At 47.2% G+C, this 22,468-nt stretch overlaps 4 protein-coding genes across 5 annotated transcripts; 2 read left to right on the top strand and 2 right to left on the bottom strand.

Annotated features, from left to right (window-relative positions):
• Nucleotides 1-88: 88 nt before the first annotated feature.
• BUD31 (BUD31 homolog) lies at nucleotides 89-2,275 on the top strand. Of its 2 annotated transcripts, none has more exons than XM_048962005.1 (5): nucleotides 89-217; nucleotides 548-693; nucleotides 1,134-1,256; nucleotides 1,490-1,656; nucleotides 2,016-2,275. In XM_048962005.1, exons 2-5 carry the CDS (start codon nucleotides 600-602, stop codon nucleotides 2,064-2,066), a joined length of 435 nt encoding a protein of 144 aa, XP_048817962.1. In that variant the 5' UTR covers nucleotides 89-217; nucleotides 548-599; the 3' UTR covers nucleotides 2,067-2,275. The 2 variants fall into 2 exon arrangements, with proteins under 2 accessions (XP_048817962.1, XP_048817963.1); XM_048962006.1 differs by having other exon boundaries at nucleotides 212-327.
• Nucleotides 2,276-2,370: 95 nt separating this feature from the next.
• On the bottom strand, nucleotides 2,371-7,514 carry PTCD1 (pentatricopeptide repeat domain 1). Its single transcript, XM_048961985.1, has 8 exons — nucleotides 7,018-7,514; nucleotides 5,942-6,082; nucleotides 5,524-5,742; nucleotides 5,164-5,265; nucleotides 4,033-4,791; nucleotides 3,738-3,854; nucleotides 3,279-3,461; nucleotides 2,371-3,075 (listed from the first exon to the last, which is right to left on the bottom strand). The coding sequence occupies exons 1-8, from the start codon at nucleotides 7,459-7,461 to the stop codon at nucleotides 2,881-2,883; spliced, it is 2,160 nt and encodes a 719-aa protein (XP_048817942.1). The 5' UTR covers nucleotides 7,462-7,514; the 3' UTR covers nucleotides 2,371-2,880.
• A 100-nt stretch (nucleotides 7,515-7,614) lies between these two features.
• Nucleotides 7,615-13,982, top strand: CPSF4 (cleavage and polyadenylation specific factor 4). Its single transcript, XM_048962002.1, has 8 exons — nucleotides 7,615-7,920; nucleotides 9,072-9,122; nucleotides 9,533-9,685; nucleotides 10,470-10,565; nucleotides 10,719-10,812; nucleotides 11,231-11,303; nucleotides 11,775-11,867; nucleotides 12,933-13,982. Exons 1-8 carry the CDS (start codon nucleotides 7,818-7,820, stop codon nucleotides 12,999-13,001), a joined length of 732 nt encoding a protein of 243 aa, XP_048817959.1. The 5' UTR covers nucleotides 7,615-7,817; the 3' UTR covers nucleotides 13,002-13,982.
• Nucleotides 13,983-15,113: 1,131 nt separating this feature from the next.
• ATP5MF (ATP synthase membrane subunit f) lies at nucleotides 15,114-16,417 on the bottom strand. The gene is made up of 4 exons (XM_048962007.1): nucleotides 16,303-16,417; nucleotides 16,119-16,226; nucleotides 15,632-15,748; nucleotides 15,114-15,288 (listed from the first exon to the last, which is right to left on the bottom strand). Exons 1-4 carry the CDS (start codon nucleotides 16,415-16,417, stop codon nucleotides 15,260-15,262), a joined length of 369 nt encoding a protein of 122 aa, XP_048817964.1. The 3' UTR covers nucleotides 15,114-15,259.
• Nucleotides 16,418-22,468: the final 6,051 nt, after the last annotated feature.

Below are 22,468 nucleotides of genomic sequence, written 5' to 3'. Positions count from 1 at the left end.
CCGCCCCCGCCGCCCCTCCGCTCATCCACAGCGCGGAGCGAGGCCGCACGTCTCCCCGCACTGCCGCGTTCCTGCTCTGTCGCCGCGGACGTCAGGGCTGCAGGGCGGGGAGGGTTTTTTTTTTCTCAGGCAGCATCGCGGACACCTCAGCGGGGCGAGCGGTGAGGCCCCGCGTGACGTCAGAGGCGGCGCGACGGAGAGCGGCGGCGCTCGGCCGGTGAGCGGGACCGGTGCCTTCCGAGCCCCGCTGTGCTGCTGCCGGCACGGGCTGAGCCGCTCCGGGCCTTTCGGGAGGGCTCTGCAAAGGCTCGCGGCCGTCTGCCAGGGGTGGTTGGGGCTGGCGGAAGGCGGGGGGGCATCTGTGGTGGGACGCGGTGAGCAGGGTGGTCAGCGCTCGCTGCACGGCTCCCCGCGTCCTGAGGGTTGCGTTGGGTGAGGTTGGGCATCGATAAAGCATCTGAGAAGAGAATGGTGAAGGGGCACGGGAATCTTAGGAGAGAATGTCCCTGACAATTCTTTTCGCTTCCTTTGTCCCGGTGTTTTCCAGGACTTCGAGGCTTCCAGGTTCCTCCCTGTAAAGCTCCTTCATTTCCAAGGCAATGCCCAAAGTGAAGCGCAGCAGGAAGCCGCCCCCAGACGGCTGGGAGCTGATCGAGCCCACGCTGGATGAGCTGGATCAGAAGATGAGAGAAGGTACACAGCAGAGCTGGGTGCTGTCAGGGGTGGAGACCTCAAATGAGCTTTGGGACCTCCATGAATATAAAGTGGCATTTGTTGTATCTGTGCCTGCAGCAATGGGGTACAGGTGTTCTGGGGCACTCTGTGGCCAAGCTGACTGAAGCTCAGTGGCATGTGTGGATGGGCTGGTAGTTCCTGTCCACACTGGTCTGACAAGTCAGGGCATACACAGAATCACCTTCCATCCCAGGGGAGGTCACGTCATCCTTGGTTTTTTTCTGTTTTCATTTCCTCAAGGAGTCACATCACATTTTTCTCCCTGATATCCTGCTCTCAACTCTATAATCTATTAAAGTTAGGAATGTTCTTAGAACAGTTTATTCCAAAGTGACTGAGGGAGTAATTTGGCAGCCTAGGAGAATTAGCTGGAATGTCATGTTTGTATTCCTTCCTAGCGGAGACTGAGCCTCACGAAGGGAAGAGGAAAGTGGAATCCCTTTGGCCTATCTTCAGAATCCACCATCAGAAAACACGTTACATCTTCGATCTCTTCTATAAAAGAAAAGCTATCAGCAGAGGTGAGAAACACAAGTTGGTTGGCACTGAATAAGGGAAAACAGGACATACTGAGACATCTGCCTGCAGAGGCACGGGAACTGGGGTGCTGAGGAGGATTAGCATTCAGGGTAGGGAGGGTGGAGGGAAGGCTGACATCTGTGCAGCTCTAACAGCTGGTCAGTACAGCTAGAAATTCCTTATAGTGAGTCATCTTAACATCTCATGGGAGCTACTTGTGTTTGCTCTTCTACAGAGCTTTATGAATACTGCATCAAGGAAGGGTACGCTGACAAAAACCTGATTGCGAAGTGGAAGAAACAGGGTTATGAGAACCTTTGCTGCCTGCGGTGCATCCAGACGCGGGACACCAACTTCGGAACCAACTGCATCTGTAGAGTGCCCAAAAGCAAGCTGGAAGTGGTAAGAATTTTCAGCTTGCTCCTGCCCTTCTGTCTGGACCTTTGCAGTAGCCACTCTAGCCTCACACAGCTGATGGACAGCAGAGGAGGTGTTGTTTTTCTTTCTGGGAGCATCTTCAGCTCCAACGCTTCCTGCCTTTTGCTAGTAGTTAACATCTAGTTGCTTTTTAAGTAACTGTCAGCTTTGGCATGCAGTTGTTTATAGTTGTTAACGTACTGGAAACAACAAAAAACTAGACTGTAGATTCTGCATTAAAGGGGCTTCTTCCAAAAGGCAGCCTCTGCTTTGAGGTTTATGCCTGCTGGCCTGCCTGCTCCCAACAGCTGGCCTGAAATATCCCTGTCATGTTTCTTTTCCAGGGGAGAATCATTGAATGCACTCACTGTGGATGCAGAGGCTGTTCTGGGTGAAAGAGACAGACCACCTTTTGAACTCTGAGCGATATCACCCAATACAATGGACTGTGAGTGCAATTACAGCTACCTTCTGTGCGATTGGATATTTCTGTACTGCAATTAAAATGGCAAATTCACCTGGGTCATACACACAAAGGCTGTACTTTTGGAGTTGCTTTTTGTGTAGCCGCTTATTTTAAAATAAAGACTGCCTTCCTGACAGAGTGGGCCAATCTTCTGGCAAATCTGTACCCCTGTTGAGAAGGTGTTTGGTTTTTAAGGCAACTCTGTCTCCCATGAGGTATTTTATATGCAACTTGTTTAACAAAATCCTTTTCCTCAAATAAGGGAATTTAAAGGTTTATGGGGAAAGGAAATAGGACAGTTCTGCAGCAAGATCTCTTCTGATGAGCAGTAAGCTTCACTGCAGTTCTCTACTAAGGCTTTGTAACCTTGAATTAGTGCAGAGATCTAGTTAGGAACGCCAGCAGTCTATGGACTTGCAGGACACATTTGGATGTTCAAATGCATAACAACGCAGGAAAGACAAAACTAGCACTGAACTAAACCACTGATAAATTTGAATTGTTTCTCTTTTGTCACAAGACTTGTTTAGCATAGAGTTTGCTAAACTACAGCCTATGCAGTTAAATTCTCTGCATTTAAGCAAATTCACTGACAGTATATTTGCTTCTCCTTACAACAGGACAAATATTTTATTTAGTAGATATCACAAGAACTTGAGTTCCTGAAACTACAACACAGCTTTACTACAAGGAAGCAGTTTAAGGGTGCAAAGTCCAAGCTCTTCCAGTGCAGTATGCTGGACTCAGCGCTCAGCTGGAGCATTGTGCCCTACCTGCCCCTGCACAGCCTCTTCTTTAGTTTCATCTGTGCAACGTTTAGCTGTTCTGTATTTTTCCCAGGGGTGGGGGGTCTCCTCTCCTGCCATTACTTTTAACCACCGGTGGTAGTAGCCACGGAAGCCATCAATTTTCTCCAAGTATGGGTTCTTTGACTTATACTGAAAATAGAAGTCCAACAAAACAAGCTTCTGTTAGAACAGAGTTCATGTAATACCAGTGTGCAGTAGCTACAAGCTGCTATTTAGTAAATAGCTATGGAGAAACCATCAGACAACACCACAGGAAAAAGATTAGGGCAGCCATTTACACTTCCCCTCCCATGCTGGCATTCTTCACCCTGCAGCCAGTCACAGCTACTCACCCGGTCAAACTTTGGAGGGTACTGAGCTGCAAATTCCAGCTGGCGTATGATAACTTCATTGGGGGGTACCTCACTGTTCCTCATGTCTCGCAGGATCTCAGTCAGGTAGCTGTAATCCAGCTGCTTCACAGCAGCAGAAATAAGGGCACTGTAGATGAACTTGTTGGGAGTTACTCCAGATCTCTGAAACAACAAGGGTGGTTAAGCTGCCCATTAGCACAGGACTTCAAGAATGACCTGCACAGCAGCTTCCTGCAGTCCCAGCCAACTCTTCCCATGACCTTTTCCCTATCCCAGCATAGCTACAGGACAGAGCCTAAGCTGCCAGCAGCTGCTCTACAGCTGCATTTTTAGGGAATGAGAATTCACCACAGAAACCTCAGGTCTTTTTGGAAACATTAATGCTTCACTGGCCTTGCCTCTTCCCTAAGCAGGGGATCTGTTAGTTATTTATATTACCTTCAAATCTGAGAGTAACTGCAGTCCATCTTCCTTTTGGTGGCAAGCAATCGCTAAGTTGCAAAATGTCTGGAGGTTAGGAGATATTCTCCTCTCTGCAAGAGCTGGCAGAAGGCTCTGTAAGATACAAATGTGGCATCAATTCCCAAGAAGTTCCACCATAGTGCTAGTGAAAAACAGTGTAGGATTCTCAGTTTATCTCGTGAACAGAGAAACAGGTCTCACAGTGAAACACAGGCACCACTGGAGGCCTGGGACAAGAAAACAGCAACATGGCTGGTTCCGAGTTCCTCACCTTTGCTCCTTCTAGGTCTCCACGTTTACTTTTCTTCCTTATTAAAGTGTTAAAGAATGTCACATCTACTTTCACTTTATGTTCATCAAGGAGTGCCAGCAAAGAAGATTCTGATGGGCTCTGGGGTTCCACCAGCTCCGCCAGTAAAGTAAATGTTTTGATGTCAGGCTCTGCATTGTCCTCTTTCATTTTATTCAAGAAACCCTCCACATCTCCCATCAAAGACAGTCTATCAGATGGTGTGGATACTGTCCCCAAGGAAACCACATCTGCATCAGCTATCTGTGAATCCAGCAGGTTGGGCAGGTTGCAGAAATGCAGCTTCTGGCTTAGATAAACTTGTTTTTGCTGTGCCTCATCTTGGCCTCTCCTCATCAGTGCTCCCGTCCTGCTGTGACTTACATTAGGGCTGTCAAGACCAGTTGGTACTGGTTTATTTTCAGCCTGATTCACATCTTTGTTTTGTTGCACGATCAGTTTTTCAGGCTGCATTGAACTTTCCTGAAATAACTGCTTTTCCATGGCTTCCACATCCAGCTGGACAACTGGTGCAGCCTCTTCTCCCTTCTTTCTCTGATTTTTCACCTTCTGCCTGCCAGGTGTAAGCCTTAGTTGAGGTGAGTTCTCATCGGTGGGTCTCAGCAATACTTTAGAAGCCACAGCTGGATCACCTATTCCACAGTCTCTTGCAGCACGCAGCATCAAATTGTAACTGTGGCTATCGGCCTTTATGCCCAGCTTAGTCATTTGTTTCCAAACCTGAAGAGGGAAAAAGGAACAAACATACATAACAGCAAATAACAGGAGCATTTCCAGCAGACTGTAAGCATACTTACAGTGCATACTCTTACATTATCTACCTGCAGAAAAGGAAGTTTATAGCACGATAAGGTGAGATGCCAGTGGGCAGTGAACAGCCACCTCAAGCCAGTACAGCCCTGTGAGGTCCTCCAGGGTTCTCCAACATCTTACACAATGTCCTGAAGGGTGTCTGATTTGTAGACCTTGCCCCAGGAGGAGCTGAGTACCTCATTTCATCAGCTCCGTGAAATTGCTGCCCTCTGTACATTTCGGTGACAAGTTATAGTACAGAAGTGCCTTTTTCTTGCCATTTAGCACATAAAGACAAACCTGTAAGGCATATCGGAAGCCACTTTCACTGTCCTTTATGCAGCTCATCAGAAGGAAGCTGAAGGTCTCAGCTGTGGGAACGTGGCCCTTGTGCACCATTTCCTAAAGAACAGGAGAGAGAGCATCAGACTTCCCAGGTACTCAAACAGTCTGTCGCAGCTGTTGATGTGTGTGGCATCATTTTATGTACTTGACCTTGGTAAGTATCAAGATAATTTAATTGAATGAGACCAAAGTCAATGAAATACAAACACCTGGTCAGTAATTATCACTGCAAAAATTTCTGCAATGTGATAATGCAATACTGCAACTTCCAAGAGCTTTAATTAGAGCAGAACACAAGACAAGTCCTGTATTTACCTTCAGTATGTCAAAACACATCCTGAGATCCGAGCACAGCGCACAGACTTTCAGTAATGCATGGTAAGTGATCAGGTTCAACTCCTGGTTTTTGTCCTTCAGCTGCTGCCGTAGTTTGAGCGCACTCTGCAGGCCCGAGTCTTTCCATGGTGATTCTGCACAGGCATTGAACAGTGCTGTGTATGTGGGCTCAGTAGGAGTTAAGCCTCGCTTTTTCATCTAAGGGAAGAGAAGACGTGGAAGTAGCTTTTAGGAAAAGAGTTATTTCATCTTTTGGTTTTAAGAGCTTGAGGCTGAGAAAAGGTGAACATTAGCTCAAAGGCATTTTGGAGAGAAAAACAGGACCAAATGCTAGAAACAGATGTAGTAGCTGAGAAAACCTAATGAAGGCTCAAGAGAAGAGAGAACGTAAACCTACATCATTGTAGAGTCTGAATGCCTTTTTCACGTAGCCAACCCTGCCACAGCCACCGATTAGAACAGTGTAATTGCTCTCTTCTGGCTTCACTCGCTCCTCCTTCAGCATCTGCACCTCAAACAGCTCCAGGGCCTCTGCTAGCTACAGAGAAAAGGAAAATCCATTATAAGGCAACAAGAGAATCAGTTACAATGGATACGAGTAGTCTCAGCTGCAGTCAGAAATCCTACGGAGCACAGAATTCCTCATAAATTCTTTTTTTCCTTCTTTTTGTAAAGATGATAACGAAACACGTAGCACAACAGAATCATTAGAGTTGGAAAAGGCCTCTAAGATCATTCAGTCCTATCTGTCAGTCCCTCAGTGCTGCATTCCCACAGTTCTCAATCGCCTCCAGGGATGGTGGCTCCACCACCTCCCTGGCAGTTGGCTCCAATGCATTACCACTCTTTCCAAGAAGATATGTTTCCTAATACCCAACCTGAACCTCCCCTGGCACAACTTGAGGCCATCACCTCTTATTCTATCAGTTACTTGGGATCAGAGGCTAACCCCCATCTCACTACAACCTCCTTTCAGGGAGCAGAAAGCAATGAGGTCTCCTCAGGGTCCCTTTTTCTCTGGACTGAACAATTCCAGTTCTCTGAACTGCTCCCCATAAGACTCATGCTCTAAACCCCTCACAGCTTCATTGCCCTTCTCTGGACACACTCCAGGGCATCCACATTTTTTTTTTTATTTTTTTTTTATTTTTTTTTTAGTGATTGGTCCAAAATTGAACACAGTACTTGAGGTGTGGCCTCAACTGTGCTGAGCACAGAGGGTCAACCGTAAAGGGAAGCCAGGAGTAGGAAGGGGGGAGGATCTGCCCAGCACCAGAACCCAGCTGCTACGCACACCATCAGACCACATCTTCCAGTTACAACTTAGACTTCAGTCCAGCCCCGAGATGGTCAGGTAGAGGAACCTGATGATCTCTGCAAGCCCCTCCTAAGCGAGCCACTCTAATCCTAACACAAAAGTGTTCATTCACGTGGATCAAAAGTCATTAAAACGCAAATAAGCAAAGAGCAAACCTTGTCCTCCTTAATGAGGGCCTTGCACCTCAAGAAGTACCAGTACGGGGTGTTCCTGGGGCCGCGCCACAGCCTCCTTTCCCCTTCTTCTTCCCCATCCTCTTCAAGCTTTAAGTTCCGAAACACTGACGTGGTTTTGCGGTAATATTTTCTAGAAGAGAACTTTGTAGACAGCGTCCCGAACTCCACGCCCTCATCATCCTCATCCTCATCATTCTTCTCCTCACCGCCCGCAGCTCTGGCGGGGCCTCCCGCTTCGCCTCCCTTCCCATCCGCACCGCACACCTCAGGGGGCAACTGTGACGAGCTCAGCGCCCTCAGGCCACGCAGCGGCGGGAGGCTCGGCCTGGGGGAGCGGAGCGGGCCAAGGGGCAGCCGAGCAGCGGCGCGGCAGCACCACCAAGCGAGGGGCGAGAGAGGGAGGAGGAGCCGCGCGGGCCTCATAACGGGAGCGCGGCGGAACCCACCGGTCGTGTGGCAACGCCCCCTCGCGGCCACCGTAGCGCCACGGCGCCTGCGCGGCCGGAAGAGGCGTGCCTAGAGCGCCACGCCGCCATCTGATTGGCGGAGAGCCGCGCGGGCGCGCTGCCTGCCGGGTGGCCGGAGGCGGAGGTGGTTTCCCGGCATCCTCCGGGACAGGCGGGCGGCGCGGCGCGGGGCGCGCGCGGCCGCCTTTACTCTTTGAGGCGCTGCCGAAACGAAGCAGGCTGGGCCGGGCCAGGCCAGGCCGGGCCTGGCCGCAGCCGGCCCCCACCATTCCCCCCCTTCCCTCCCGGTGCCGTCGCCCCCCGGCTGCCACCATGCAGGAGCTCATCGCCAGCGTGGACCACATCAAGTTCGACCTGGAGCTGGCGGTGGAGCAGCAGCTGGGGGCGCAGCCGCTGCCCTTTCCCGGCATGGACAGTGCGTGTGGGCTCAGGGCGCGGCCTTTCCTCTCCGGGGTGCCTCTGTCCCTGTCCCGGGGTGGTGGGGGGGTTCCCGGGCCCTGTGCCGGGCTCCCGTCCTCGTGTCCCCTCAGCTCCTGCTGCCCCACGAGGTTCTGCCGGGTGCTGCGTGTCTGTAGTTTGTAGTTTGTGCCAAGCTGGGATGGAAGCAAAGTTGAGGCATTCATGTGAATAAACACTGCTCTCCCAAGCTGTTGTTTTATTTCCGTTTTGGTAGATGAGGTGTTTTGGCCGCAGGAAAGCTGTAGGTGGGTTCGTGGTCTGGTGTCAGAACGCTTTCCTGGATAGTCTGGAGATGGGGGGGGCTCAAGGGAGACCACATCACCCCTACAGATCCTAAAGGAGGTTGTGGTGAGGTGAGGGTCGGCCTCTGATCCCAGGTAACAGCGGTAGGATGAGAGGTGATGGCTTCAAGTTGTGCCAGGGGTGGTTTGGGTTGGATATTTAGAAAACATTTAATCTCCAAAAAAGATGTAATGCATTGGAACATGCTGCCCAGGGAGATGGTGGAGTCCCTGGAGGTATGGAGAATGTGGGGATGTAGCAGTGAAGGACACAGTTGGTGGGCATGGAGAGGATGGGCTGGTTGGACTTGGTCATCGTAGAGGTCTTCTCCAACTTGTCAACCAATACAAATAGTCCTGGGAGACTCAATAGTTTGCTGTTGATGTTCTGAGTCAGTGCTGCTGACCTCATGTCGCTCCCTTCAATGCTGTGATTCCTGTTGGTCAGCGAGGGATAACGTAGCAATGATTGGTTCAGGCTGTTCTGCTGAGAAAGTACAAGACCGGAGTTGCCAGAGCTCTAAACACATTTCACTCCAGCAATTAGTTTAATAGTAATTGCCCAGCCAGCAGAACCTAAGTCGGAAAGTCTATAAACAGAACTAATGAACTTTGCAAATTTCCCTGCTGTGTATTCATTGAGGAGAATACAGATATTTGTGAAGGCCAGACCTGAACAAAGAATCCATGCAGGAGCGTAAATTTCTCAAACCAAAATGCTATTTCTCTTTTGAATTTGAGGACTTGATAATTTCTTCGGGAAGAAAATACTTCGAAAGCTCCTACAAAAGTTTGTTAATGTTTATTATCTTTCTTCTCTCCACAGAATCAGGTGCAGCTGTCTGTGAATTTTTTTTAAAAGCGGCATGTGGGAAAGGCAAGTTGTATTTCCAGTACACTTACACTCACGTAGCAGGGAGGAGAATTAGATTTGCTAGTGCTGTCTATGATAATCATGGGTTTTATTAAGCCGAGGGCTGAGGAAGAGGATCAAAATGAAGGATATTGGGTTAACTCCACAAATCGTGTGGGGTTTGCTGTGGATGTAACTGCTATAATATCTGTGGGTTGTGGTTGCTGGGATTAAAAGCTGGAGACTACGGTGCTCAGCTTGTTTGAGGGTAAAACAGGACTTGTCTGGATGTCCTTGTTTGTCATTGCATTAAAAGCAAGTCATAAGAAAAACTGAATTCTTGTAGAGGCAAGTGGAGCACTGCTGTTGTGTTCCTGCTTGTGCTGCAGATTTTAATTGTTCTTTCTCATTTTCCTTATCCCATCCTCATGTAGGAGGTATGTGCCCATTCAGACACATCAGTGGGGAAAAGACTGTTGTTTGCAAACACTGGCTACGAGGACTATGCAAAAAGGGAGACCAGTGCGAGTTTCTGCACGAGTATGACATGACCAAGATGCCTGAGTGTTACTTCTACTCCAAATTTGGTAAGAAGTGTTGTAGCTCCTACTTAGTGTTCCTTGCAAGTGTGGGAGTCTGGTGAAGAAGATCCTGGTGCATCCCTCTTATTCCATCTTCAGAATATTTCAGTTCTTCCATGTCTGCTGACACTGTTTGGTTGTAGTTTTCAGGTCTGCTTAGCTCTTTTATCTTTTTATTCCCCTAAGTCCACCACGTGTTGTAGATGTCTTCTCTCTCAAGAGCTTGTCACTGTGGGGAAGAGGGAGGAAGTTCACATTGATTACTGGGTTTTGTACTTTATATTCCTCTTTTTAGCATGAGTTAAGTAGGATGAGCAGGTGGTCTTTGCATGAATCTTGTTTTGGGGAGTTGATGAGCAGCAGAGGGCATGGGGGTGCAAAACTTTTATGCACTTGCTTTCCAGCTCTGGAGATCTGGACATAATGAGGCAACTTGCTGTCAGAAACCTACAGTCTTGTAGGTTTCCTTGGATTGAGGTTAGTGTGCAATTTGTAGTTTCTCCACACTTTTGGTACACTAAATGTTGGTTTTTTGTTATCATGACTCTCAAGATCAGTTTCCACATTGTTTTTAAAAGCACACATAAATAATCCAGTCTAGTAGGACTCACTAGTGGTGAGTGGTTGGTGTTCATCCTCTAGGTTAAGTCAGGCAATAAGACTGTTGTACCTGAACTTATGAATGCTGGTAACAGCTTTGTGGGAGCTACATGATCCAGGTAACATTTTAGGAGTTATTTGATCTTGAGCCTGCATCATTTACTAAGAAGTGCATTTGCCTTTGGTACAGGGGAATGCAGTAACAAAGAATGTCCATTCTTGCACATCGACCCGGAATCTAAGATCAAAGACTGTCCCTGGTATGACAGAGGCTTCTGTAAACACGGTATGTACATCATATAGTTGCTGCTTCTATGGCTATAAGTGAAGAGGAGGGCATTGCTATTATTTCTTTGCACGATCTGCTTTGTGTGCCTGCTGCTATTTAACACTGCAGTGCACATGTATGGTACATGAACCATGGAGCTTTGTGTTGCAGGTCCACTCTGCAGACACCGGCACACTCGAAGAGTCATTTGTGTGAATTACCTAGTAGGATTCTGTCCAGAAGGGCCTACCTGTAAATTCATGCAGTGAGTATGTTTGCAGGCTTGCTCTTTAATGATGCTTCCACTTAACCTGATGTTGTCATATGGGGGTGCCCAGTGGTTCTGTAGAGATAGCCAACACTTGGTATCTCAGTCTGTTTTCACTTGGAGGACGTGGTGCTTTTCCTCCCCAGAGAGCTACCAGTAAGACACTGAAGTGGTGCTCAGATGCCATGGTGGGATTGCATGAGCTTGTATTACATAAGACTTTTGGTTACTGGCATATTGTTTTAGCAAGCATAAATACTGAGCACCAGAATGATAACTGGGCAAAGGTCTGTTTTCCATAAATCTAATTTAATTAGCTGAACATTTTGTTTGGTGTTTTTTTTTTTTTTTTAAACTGAGCTGATGCAAAAATGTTGGTGTATAATTTGAGAATCCTTATTTCTGCCTAAAACAGCCCTCGATTTGAACTACCTATGGGAACCACAGAGCAACCACCACTGCCTCAGCCAGCACAAACACAGCAAAAGGTACACAACTCCCCTGCTTCCTGCACACACCCACTCTCAAAGCATTTTCCACAGTCCTTTAGAAGAGGCCATTATAGCAATGAAAGTCTTGCAGTTGCTCTAATATAACATGAAGATCTAATCACAGAACGCTCCTGTAGAGCAGAGAAGCGTGTCACGTGTGGTTATGCAACCATCTGCCAGTTTTTGTAATCTGCATGACATCTCAGTCATGGCAATGATATTTTAGCAGCCCAAACCAATTCTCTAAAGCTGCTCTTCAGAGAAAAGCAGGATTGCTGGGTTTTGTAATCCTTAGTTTTTGGTTTCTTCTCTCTGGTGCTCCAGCTGGCAGATCACCCACACAGACTAGGAGGAAAACGGATTGTTCAATATGTGGGGTGTTCTTTTCTCTTGTTAAGAAAATAAGAGGTGTAAAAATCATTGTCCTTGATGCACTTAATGAATCAGAACTCTTCTCTTAACTAACAGAGGACACCCCAAGTTATTGGAGTCATGCAATCTCAAAATAACAACACTGGGAACAGAGGACCCCGGCCATTGGAACAGGTCACCTGTTACAAGGTAATTCAGAAGGGAGGAAAGGCAGGGGTACCACATTTAAGTACTAAGAACACGTATCACCTGGAGTATCTCATGCTGCTTTGCTGCTGGTTGCTTGCTTGAGCAGCAGTTACTATGACTGGACAAGGATATTAAGAAGCTGAATCAAATCCAGTCTTCTGCAAATACAGCTTTCAGAAGCCATATCTCTGTTTAAGGCTACTTCCTCTCCAGTAAATAAGCAAGGAATTAAGGAAGCAAGTAAACTACATATGTGGATGTAGTGCTATAACGTGAAGGAAAGTACAGCAGTAATAACAAAGAGACACAATCCTAGGCTGTAATAAGAAAGAACAAGTTCAAACACAGAAGCCACAGACAGAAAGGAAGAAAAACTACTTACCTTTAGAAGGCCTCCAGTAGGTAGGGATCTCCAGTGAGATCCTCTTGCTTCCACTGCCAGCCCTTAAATGAGCTCTGGGAAGGGGTGGATCCTGGCTCTACCCTTCCAGCCACTCAGATGCATTGCACACACCTGAGCTCCCCTGGGTTGGCCCTGCCTTCCCACCAGGTGCTCAATCACTGCTTCAGGCCCTGACTTAAATTTCCACTACAGTGGAGAATGCTGTAATATCAGAGGCTGATGTTTCCCTCTGGCTTTGAATAGCCCTAAGGTGCAATGTTACAAATTTCTTGTTTAGATGCACTTTTAACTGTGCAATCCAGGATCAGCTGAGCCCCCAGTATAAATCTCCATTGCAGTTTACATGTTAAGTGGAATAGTCTTGGAAGCCTCAAATACTGAAATTAACATTGTATGTCACAGCTCTTTGCAGCAGTGCACTGGGACCTGTCCCTTTTGTCATACAATAACGTGGTACTGGTTGATCCCAGCACAGAAGCAGCTTTTGCTCCAGGGAGTGGAAATAGTCCATAAGTTGTGGCTCTTTGACACCAGTTCACTGACTCCACTGACTGAATGCTGCACCTTCCATACACAGAAAAGCTGTTAAAAGCTGCTTGTTAAAGGCAGCAAGAGAAAAAATCTGTAACTCTAAAAACTCCTCTCTCTCTTCTTTTTTTTAGTGTGGTGAAAAAGGTCATTATGCCAACAGATGCACCAAAGGACATCTGGCCTTTCTCAGTGGACAGTGAAAGAGCAGAAAGAAGAGTGCAAGGGAGCTATTAACACTGAGAAAAGGTTTCTGCCTTGCACTATTTCTTGAACTATTAATCAGGTTGGTTTTTTAATGCCATTACTGAAAGAACTGGTCAGAGGCTGGCTGCTGCTAAGCAACATTTTTGTAATTGTCCACAACTTTTTTTATGTTTTAACCTTTTTAAAATAGATTTTGGCCTCCGTCTACTTTCATTGAGCCCTGCTGAAAGGCAGATGTAAAAGCAAACAGACACGCAAAGCCCTCACCGGTGCAGCATTCCATGTAAATGCAGCTGACCCCGGTGGTTTTTTTTTTATAAATGTTTTCCTCCTGCCACTTCTCTTTGGAGAACCTGCAGCATTTCAGCACTCCCTGTGGAAGCAGAAAGACTGACTGGGAAAATTAGTCCTTGAAATGCCTTCCCTTCAGTGAGGAATTCTGCTGTCCTGCTCTTACAAAGTGAAGTTGTGTTCCTAGATCCAGTCTTGTGAGCTTGTCCTGGTGATTGACTTAATGCCTCACATGCACCAGGCTATAAAACTCTTGTCCACTTTGTTTCTGTGTTTCTTGCTATACTGAAGGTTAGAAATTAATCTTCTGGGTGAGAACTGATTTGGGAAGAATAAATTGGCATCTCTGTAGTTGGCCAAATAATGAGAAGAAATGATTTTGGGAAATTCACATCTGCGTTCATTTCCCATTTGCAAAAAATCACAGGGAAATGAACACAGTTTAAAGTGTAGGAACAAAAGAGCCTTTTCTCAGCACCCCTGTCATTCAGCTCACACCAAACAGGTATTTCTGTAGCCTAGAGAAGACCAAGAAGTGGAGCTGTATATTTTTATGGAACACTGCTTTTTAAAAGTGGTAGAACATTCTTCTGAGATCGTACCTCTGCAAGCCAAAACCCATTTGTTTTGTGAGACAAAAAGGGCCAATGATAAAATGTGAATTAAAAAAAAACCAACAACTTGCACCTATGTGAGCCTTATTGATTATAACCCCCTCATTTGCTGACTGCCTTTGTACCTTGTTTTTATTGAAATGTACGGATGGAAAAAGCTGTCTGTGATTATTTTCTTTTTAAGTAGGTCAACATGGTTAAATTAGGAAAAGTGACCAGAGCCTATGTTGGTTTGAATGGCAGCCATTGTTTCATTGTGTGCATTCAGAGTCAGTCAAAATAGAAGTTCTGAGACTAAGTGACTGTATTACAGCAAACTGTCAAGAATTTGCTTACTATGTTGTGTCCCTTCATGCTGAACAGCAGCCAAACTAAATGACACCTGCATGTAACTAGGTGCGTGGAAAGGGAACAAACCCTTGTGTCTAGTTACCATTCCCATGTAGTTCAGGGAGACTTAAAGTCTTCACTCCCTGAAAAGATGTTTTCTGCAACTGAAAAGCCTTTCTCTTACTGATAAAGCTCAAGAGATTTGTATTCCTTAGCCCATGGTTTTCATTCTTGCTCCTATTACGAGATAAATACTGCAGACTGTACCTGCAGCACCCAGGTACAACAGGCTTCTTAAGATGCACCTGCTCAGTGGAAAGCATGAGGAAGTTAATCAGGTGGGGCCAAATCCACAGCTGCACCTTTAAATTGCAATTCTGTATTTAAGTCAATGAGCAGTTTTCAATTTTTAATGGACTTTCATTATATCACAGTTCCTTTAGGCTGATACCCATTCAGAAAACCCTCCCAGCTGCTGTAAGTAATGAAGACAGCTATAGTTTTGACAGAAATGGTTTAACAGGTAACAAACCTGAACCTGTCTCAGATGGTGGAAAACTGTCCAAATGCCTCTGGGCCCCAGGTGACAGACAGATGGAGAATTACACAGCCACACCAAGCCTCTAAGATATTCTTTAAAATATTATATCCTCTCATCTAGCTGTCCAACCTTTGGACAGTTAGACCAGCAGAAGTAAAAAGCATTTGTTTGCTTCTTTCAAAGAGCTGAATGTAAACCATTTGTAATAACTTCCCCAATTCATAATGCAGCCTAGATAGCAGGAACTTTTTCCCAAACTTATCCTTGTGAGGTGCAAAATTGAGAAGACAACCTCACCCACACAGTCAAATTAACAAGCCATTTATGACAGGTTCAGTTCAGCAAGTGTAAAGTGTATGCACTTTATTATTGGTCACAGCAGTAGTTTTTTTTTAATGAATGACAGTTCAGTTGCCTCCTGTCAGGATGAATGTCCCAGTGGCCACAAGCTGCACCTTCACTTTCTGAATTCCATGTTTCAGTGATACTTCCTGCGACGGTCATGCTCTGTATCAAAGTAAAACAACAAGAAGTTGCAAGAAGAAAAAAAATCCATGGATTTCACGCACACAAAGAAAGCACTCCAGGGGAAATCTAAGTGTGTAGGTTTTAAGCACCATCAGGTTAAAGAGGCAATAAGAGCTACACTTCTTTCAATACCAAGAAAGTGTGGGTTATCTGACAATTAGAAGAATTCAATTTGCTTCTCTAGACAGCATCAGATTGAAGTGACAACACTTAAGATGCTCTTTGACTTCATTTCTAAGAGCAGTTACAAAGTTTACTGTTTTCACTGCCCCAGGCAATCACCAAGCCGCCCTACCCACATTCAGCCATAGTTTTTACTTACTCAAGTGACTGTAGCTCCAGATGTAGCTCATGACAACATACCCTGCAAGCACCATACTGATACCACCAAGGCCCCCTTTCTTCACGTTGATGTATTTATTGTAATACCTCTCATAACCTGCGGAGAAGAAAGGAGGTTTGCACAGCAGCCAGATGCACGATTTTCTGTCAGAAAGAAAGATGCTGATTGCACAAGGCTTCCGGAAAGTGCTTCTGATGAAACACCCCGGGGTCTCAGAATCAAGTCTGAGAGAAAGCAACGTGTGTTGGTGAAGCACAGTGTCAGTGCAAGCCAAAAAAAAAAAGGTAAAAGCGATCTTTTTCCCCAAACGTTAGCACGGCCCTAACAAGCTCATGCTACTTCAGGATTACCTGACTCTTCAATGCTAACACACACAGTACGGATACGCTTGCGTTTGTTGTTTTCAAGCCGCACGCACAGCACAGGGCACTGCTCAGAGCTGCTGCCACAGCCCCGCCTCGCTCACCTCTGCGGAAGGCGCCCACGATGCCGCCAGGGGTGAAGTCCCTCATAGCCAGCCAGCTGGGCAGCTGGCCCAGCTTGACGTCCAGCAGCTTCATGTCCTTCAGAGGAACTGCGGGATAAAGAAACAGAGCGCGGTCAGCGAGCGCCGAAGAGCCGCGGTCACCTTGGCGGCCCGCAGCACTCACCCGGCGGCTGCGCCATCTTGTCGTGCCGTGCGCCACCGCGGGGCGAGACGGGAAGGGGGCGCGGTGCAGGGGCTGACGGGAGGAGGGTCGGCGGGTGGGCATGGGGCGCCGCCATGTTGGGTGGGGCGGGGCGGGGCTGGAGGGCGTACATTGATGCTGCCTATTACGGAGTCGTGACCTCGGGCAGCGGCAGGGATGGGGCAGCTACCTCTCTGGAAGCAGTGCCAGCGCCTCACCGCCCTCCAAGTGAACCATTTCCCTATTGCATACGACCTAAATCTCCTCTCTTTTAGTTTAAAACCATCCCCATTGTCCTATCACTATCAGACCGTGTAAAAAGTCACTCTCCTGCTGTTTATCGGCTCCCTTTAGGTAGTGGAAGGCTGCAGCGAGGTCTCCCTGGAGGTTCTCTTCCCCAGGCTGCACACCGCAGCTCTCAGCCCGCGCCCACTGCAGATGCGCTCCACGCTGACATCCCCGTGCCCTCTGCAGACCCCGCTCCAGCAGCTCCATATCCCTGTGCTGGGGACCCCTGGACGCAGTGCTCCTGGTGGGACCTCACGAGGGCAGAGCAGAGGGGGACAATCCCTCCCAGCTGTGCCCATATCTGGGAGGCACCCAGCTCGCCCCGTGCCACCACGGCTCTGTGAGGGCTCCGGGACGCGCAGGAGCCCGGCAGGTGTCACTGGCAGGCAGCGAGCTGTGCAGCGAGGCTCGGAGCTCGCCCGACCTCTAGAGGTTTCCCATCGAATCGCTCAGCTCCAGGGCAGCGTCAGGCTCGGTTCTCCGCTGTGCTGAGCTCCATCGGCGAACTGATGCAGCAGGGAGCGGCGAGCCAGCCAGTACGCGAGATCTCCCAGGTGTTAAACCTGCACCGCAAAGGGACTGCTTCAACTGAGCAGAGATGGCGGAGACTAAATTCAAGATGCACAGCTCCTATCTGAGCACCGTGTGACCCATTTTTGCACCTTTTACTTTGTTTAGGTTGCGGAGTCCCGTAGGATTTCCTGTAGTCATTGCAGGATCTTTGCATTTAGTCTTAGGCTTACCTGGTACTCAAGGAGCTGACTGCTGTCGTTTTGAGATGGCACTGTGTGATTCATGTTACTCCAGGGCTGGCCTGGGTGTCCAGCTTGTGTCTCAGTCCTTCATCTTACCCAAATCAATTTCTTTACATTGAACAGCGCTCTCCTGCAATGTAACAATAAAAGTAGGAGACTACCGCCTGCTTTTTTTCTCTGACTTATTAACAGAAAGTAGAGTTAGGAAAGCATAGTGTGCCTGATCACTTGGAGAAAGTGTTCCGAATGTAGTCACTGTTAAATGAGTTAAAAATGCCTTTATTAAATTATCCTTTATTCTATTATTGCAGTTACTGGCAACTGCAGTTTTATTGCAGAAGTGTCCCCTCATGAACTGCTATGTGGCCTTTTTGCTGCACATGCATAAAAGCATGCTTTAGACTTGCTTCCCTCATTCTTGCAAGGCAACCTGTAGTTTTAAATAGGATTACTCATGCAAGGCAAATTAATTCACCTACAGGAGAAAAGCCAATGGCAGGTGCCTCATTTTAAAGAGTTCCCTGCGGAGCACACAGCACTGTTCAAACCGCTTACAGCAAAGCCTGGGGAAGTTTGATTTGTTACGATAGCAAAGGAAGGCCATAAAATGATCCATCTGCAAAGCAATTAGGGACAGCAGTGCCCTAAACCTCGGCCTGAGCTGCCTGCTCTGGTGAACTGAGGGAGAAGAGCTGCTGTCTTTGTGCCATCTTAATCCCAAACCAAGCAGGAAGAGTTAAATGGTGCAGATGTGTGGGAGGTTTTGCAGCACATTTCCTCCCTTTGACCTGTGTTGCTGGCTAACGTTCAAGGTCTCACTGGTTGATTCAGATTGGAGGAGGAGGAGTGATGAAGAAAGGTATTTCTGTTGTGTTTCTGTGTGCTAACAAGAATGCTCCCAGCCCTCCTTTCCTGAATGCAGAAGAAATCACACAGCTGAGAGCTTCCTTGCTTCCAGCTCCACACCTGTTCCCGGCAGCACTGTGACCCCAAGCCCCTCTGTGTCTTGCGTTCAGTCCAGGTTTTGTATCAGTGATTGTTCAGGCTGCTAAAAGCTTCCGTTCCCTGCCTGTTTCAACACGCTCTCTTTCTGTTGTCTTCTCCACCTGAATCAGATTGTCCATCTACACAAAATCTCTTTCCTTTTAATGTCCTGCCCAAGACTGTCCCCTCTGAGCCTTCAGGTGCACGAGCCTGTGGTTAGAAACACAGATTTAATGTCTCCTTCAGCGACCCCAAATAAAGGAATGCAGTTAAATCTACCAGTTTCAAGAAGATTTAACCCAGCCTATAAAAATAAAAGCCTAATGGATTGTTGCCCCGAGGTTTTCATCTTGCTCAAGTTCCCTCCAGAAAGTGCTCTGAAGTTTATAAGTAATGGCATGGAAATAATAGTGAGTACATCATTCAAAAAACCCAGAGTATTTTGCAAAGGACGTCAGTAAATACGAAAGACGTTTCCTTTCTCCTGTAGCAACCATAGCACATAATACTGCAGCTTTCACTCCGAAGATGCAGTTGTGGATTGAAAAGTTAAGTAACACTCTTGATTAAAAGGCAAAGCATAAAGCAGAACACGACCTCCCTCAGACTGTAAGATCTTAGGGGCTGTGTCATGTTTTCAGCCTGGGTGCATTTCACCCTTTGAAATGCAGGGTCTCACCGGATAGGGACGGTCAGCGATGCAGAAGCCAGATGCAGACGCAGTGTCTGTAGCCATACAAAGTAGCACAGAGTGGCCTTCAGGAAGGTCAAGAGACGAGGATTTACCTCCCTGATCCTGCGCCCACTCAGACTGATGACAAAGCACCCTGTGCTTTTAATAAAGGATCAAACCTACACAAGCGGACAGATAAAGTTCTGACACACGCGGTTTGGCATAGGATGCTTCTTGGCTCCCAAACAGTTATTTCGAGCCGATGTCTTCCCACTATCACAGGCTGAGTGGCTGCAGCCATCAAGGAGAAAAAGAAATCATGGAACACAGGCAGCTCAATGGAGAGCGGCATGTTTTATCAACTGGCAACTTGTGGGAAGAGTAGCTTGATCCAATCTTGTTTTCAAACTGCATGAGCAGCTTGATGTGGTGAGAGCAGTGCTGCTGCACTGCATAGTCTCATAGGTCTCAACCTGGTTCATCTCAAGAAGTGCCTGCAGTGAAAGCTGGCTGCTGAGGGGAATAGGATGAGAGATGGGTGTGGAGTTTGGGAACTCTTCCATGGCCACAAGTCCTCAGGAAAATGAATTCCCTTGCACTGACAACGGTACCTAAAGACTGACCCAGCAGAAGCAGTTAAGAGAATGAACACAGGATTGCTGTGTGTTATTGCAGAGCCATTTTCCGTAGTCAACCTCAAAACACTTTACAAAGGAGACTGCTTACCAATAATTAATAGTTTAGCATGTACATCGCTCTTTTCTCTTTCTCAGCACATAAGAATTGAGGCATCTTCACACTTCTTTGATGAAATGTGTAATTGAATGTTATGATTTCCTTCTCCAAATGGGGAAATGTAAGCCGTGTGTTCAGGACTGCCCACCTCCTGTGAGCCCATCTTGCCGGCCTTTGCTTGTACATCGTGTCAGTTGCAAAACCACTTTATTTTGTAGGCCCTTGATCAGCCTGCTGGTTCACTAAACATATACCTGTGGGGAGATAATTACATGCTATCAATAGTAAAGTGTAGTAAAATAATTTACGTTAATTAAAACACTTGCAAAACCAAAGCAGGAATTTTCACCAAGATAAATCCGCAGCAGTGACAGCTGTATCTGAGACTGCCTGCTTCCCATAGACAAACATGAAAATAAACCCAGGGACCAGTCAAAATCAGTTTCTTCATGCTGAAAAGAGGAAAGGCATGTACCCACTGGGAACACGATGGTGGTATGAATCCCAAAGGGCAGGGCTGAATACATCTCCCATCTGTGCCTGCATTCCTGAGCATGGGGAAGGTCAGTGCGATGAATTCCAACTTATCACTGTGCCTGTTTTTGAATATGTGTGAGTGGCCCAGCAGGAGAGTTGTAAAAATGGGTCTCCTATTATCTGGAGAGAGTTTGGAGACCAATTAAATAATGTGACAGAGGCTGAATAATCACCTTGTTACCATCATCGCAGCCACTGTCAGTAGCTCCTGCACAATCCCTGTGCCTTTTCTTTCTTTCTCCGTTTGCCACCTCTATGTCTGACGAAAATCCACAGCACTTGCACATCCTTGTGTGGAAATTGGCTGGCTGGCCTTCCCAGCTGAAGCACTCAATGGCTACTGACTTTTTTTTCCTGACATTTAATTGACATCTCTGCTAGCTGCTGACATTGAGTTTTAATTCATACCAAAAGCACTCGTGTATTTGGGACATTATCAGTCCCACAGCCCCACAGAGATACCCACTGATGTTGCCTTCTGCAGATCTCAGAACACAGCCAGTCTCCAGTTCAGCCCAGTGTGTCTCCCACTGAGCACACCTGGATGTGCTCCTGTCTGGGGTTCCTTCTTCCTGATGGCTGTGGTCCCTTAATGACAGTGAGATAGCAGCAGTGAGATAGATGTCAGATCGAAACAAGCACTCAGGAGCCAAGAAGGACGGTGATTCATTTACATCTCATTCTTTTACCACTGGGTGAGCTAAGCATCTTCCTAGAAGACCCGAAGAAATCGGGAGGTTTGTTGGGTTGTCGGGAGAGCCACAGCTCAGCTCCCACCATCAAACTGTCACTGCATCTGTAGGCCAAGCTTTTCAGTTTGATACTCGCACATCTGGAGAGCTAGGCCATGCATCTTTCTCCCTTAATTCTCCAGTGAAAACGATGTTGTCACCGTTACAGGATTTGCAGCTATGTTGGATAAATGGTGAGTCAGTGCAATACCTGCTTGTCAAACCATTCTCTTCTCAGTGCTGCTCTGTGATGCAGTGTGGACGTACACATGTTTCTTATTCTCTCCCCACGTGTATCTCTGCATTTTGTTGTCATACTTCACTCCCAACCAAACAACTCCTTACACCCCCTTCACAGCTTGCACCCGATCCGATTCCAGTTTTTTGCAGGGTGGTGGAGGAGGCATAATTCTGTCTAATAGCGGCCATGTCATCCTGTATACGTGGTGGGAAAGGGGCTTAGAGCCAGGGTGAGGAGAAGATTCCTCTGCAAAGATCAGCTAGAAGTCGGGTGGGATTTCATCCGTGGCTCTGACATTCACACAGGTCACACAGGCACCCCTGCCCCATTGCTGCTTCACAGCGCACATCATGGGATGGCAAGGCTGGGTTGGGGAGCAGAGCTGGAACAGGGAGCTGCAAAATATTTCATGTCAGGGTGACCTTTAACAGGTGTGGATTTACTGGTGGGGAGGGGAAAGGGAAGTAAGCGAGGGATTAAGGGGACTTTGCTCTCCCTCCCTTTAAGCACCAGCTTGCGCAGCGTTCCAGCACTGCGAGATGCAATTTGTGGTGCATGGTTTTGTATCTCCTGCCTCCCTTGGCTCTCTGGGCAGGGCTGTGGTGCCCCTGGTTTTCAGCAGTGCTGGGGATTCACTAGATGCATACAGCTTACAGAGACAAGGTGTGCCTCATGGCAGATATAAACCTGAGGTTCTCAGTGTGGTGGTGTTGAAATTCCCCTCTTTTCTGCAAGAGATGGGATTTAACCTGAAGTTAAATCACACAATGCAGGCAAACATAAAGTGTTTAGTACACTCCCTGGGTGACTTTGCCTAGAGATCTTTTCTTGTCCTAGAGCTGCTGCGTGCTCTTGGTTGAACAGCTGCTTTCCTCTAACACAGGGTCTGCTGCATTTCAATGATGGATTAAGGCAACTCTCCCTTTTCCTCATCCCTCTCCGAAGGGAGCCATAAAGTTTAATTAATTACATTGTGTAAAACATGATGAGATTCTTGGATGATAAATGTTATACAAATGTAGAGTATTTTTTAATGAGCCCTGCATGAGCAACAACAAAATGCTCGCTTAATCAAACCGATCTGAGCTGCAAAATATCCTCACTCTGCTGCTATCAAGCAGAAATGATGCCAAGCACTCCATCTTTCATGGGCTGTTTGCTTTGAGGGTCCCAAGGCATTTCTGGAAATTTTAACAGTGTGAAA

The sequence above is a fragment of the Lagopus muta genome, chromosome 15 (assembly GCF_023343835.1).
Source record: "Lagopus muta isolate bLagMut1 chromosome 15, bLagMut1 primary, whole genome shotgun sequence".
NCBI classification, from domain to species: Eukaryota; Metazoa; Chordata; class Aves; order Galliformes; family Phasianidae; genus Lagopus; species Lagopus muta.
This window is presented reverse-complemented; position numbering and strand designations above follow the sequence as displayed.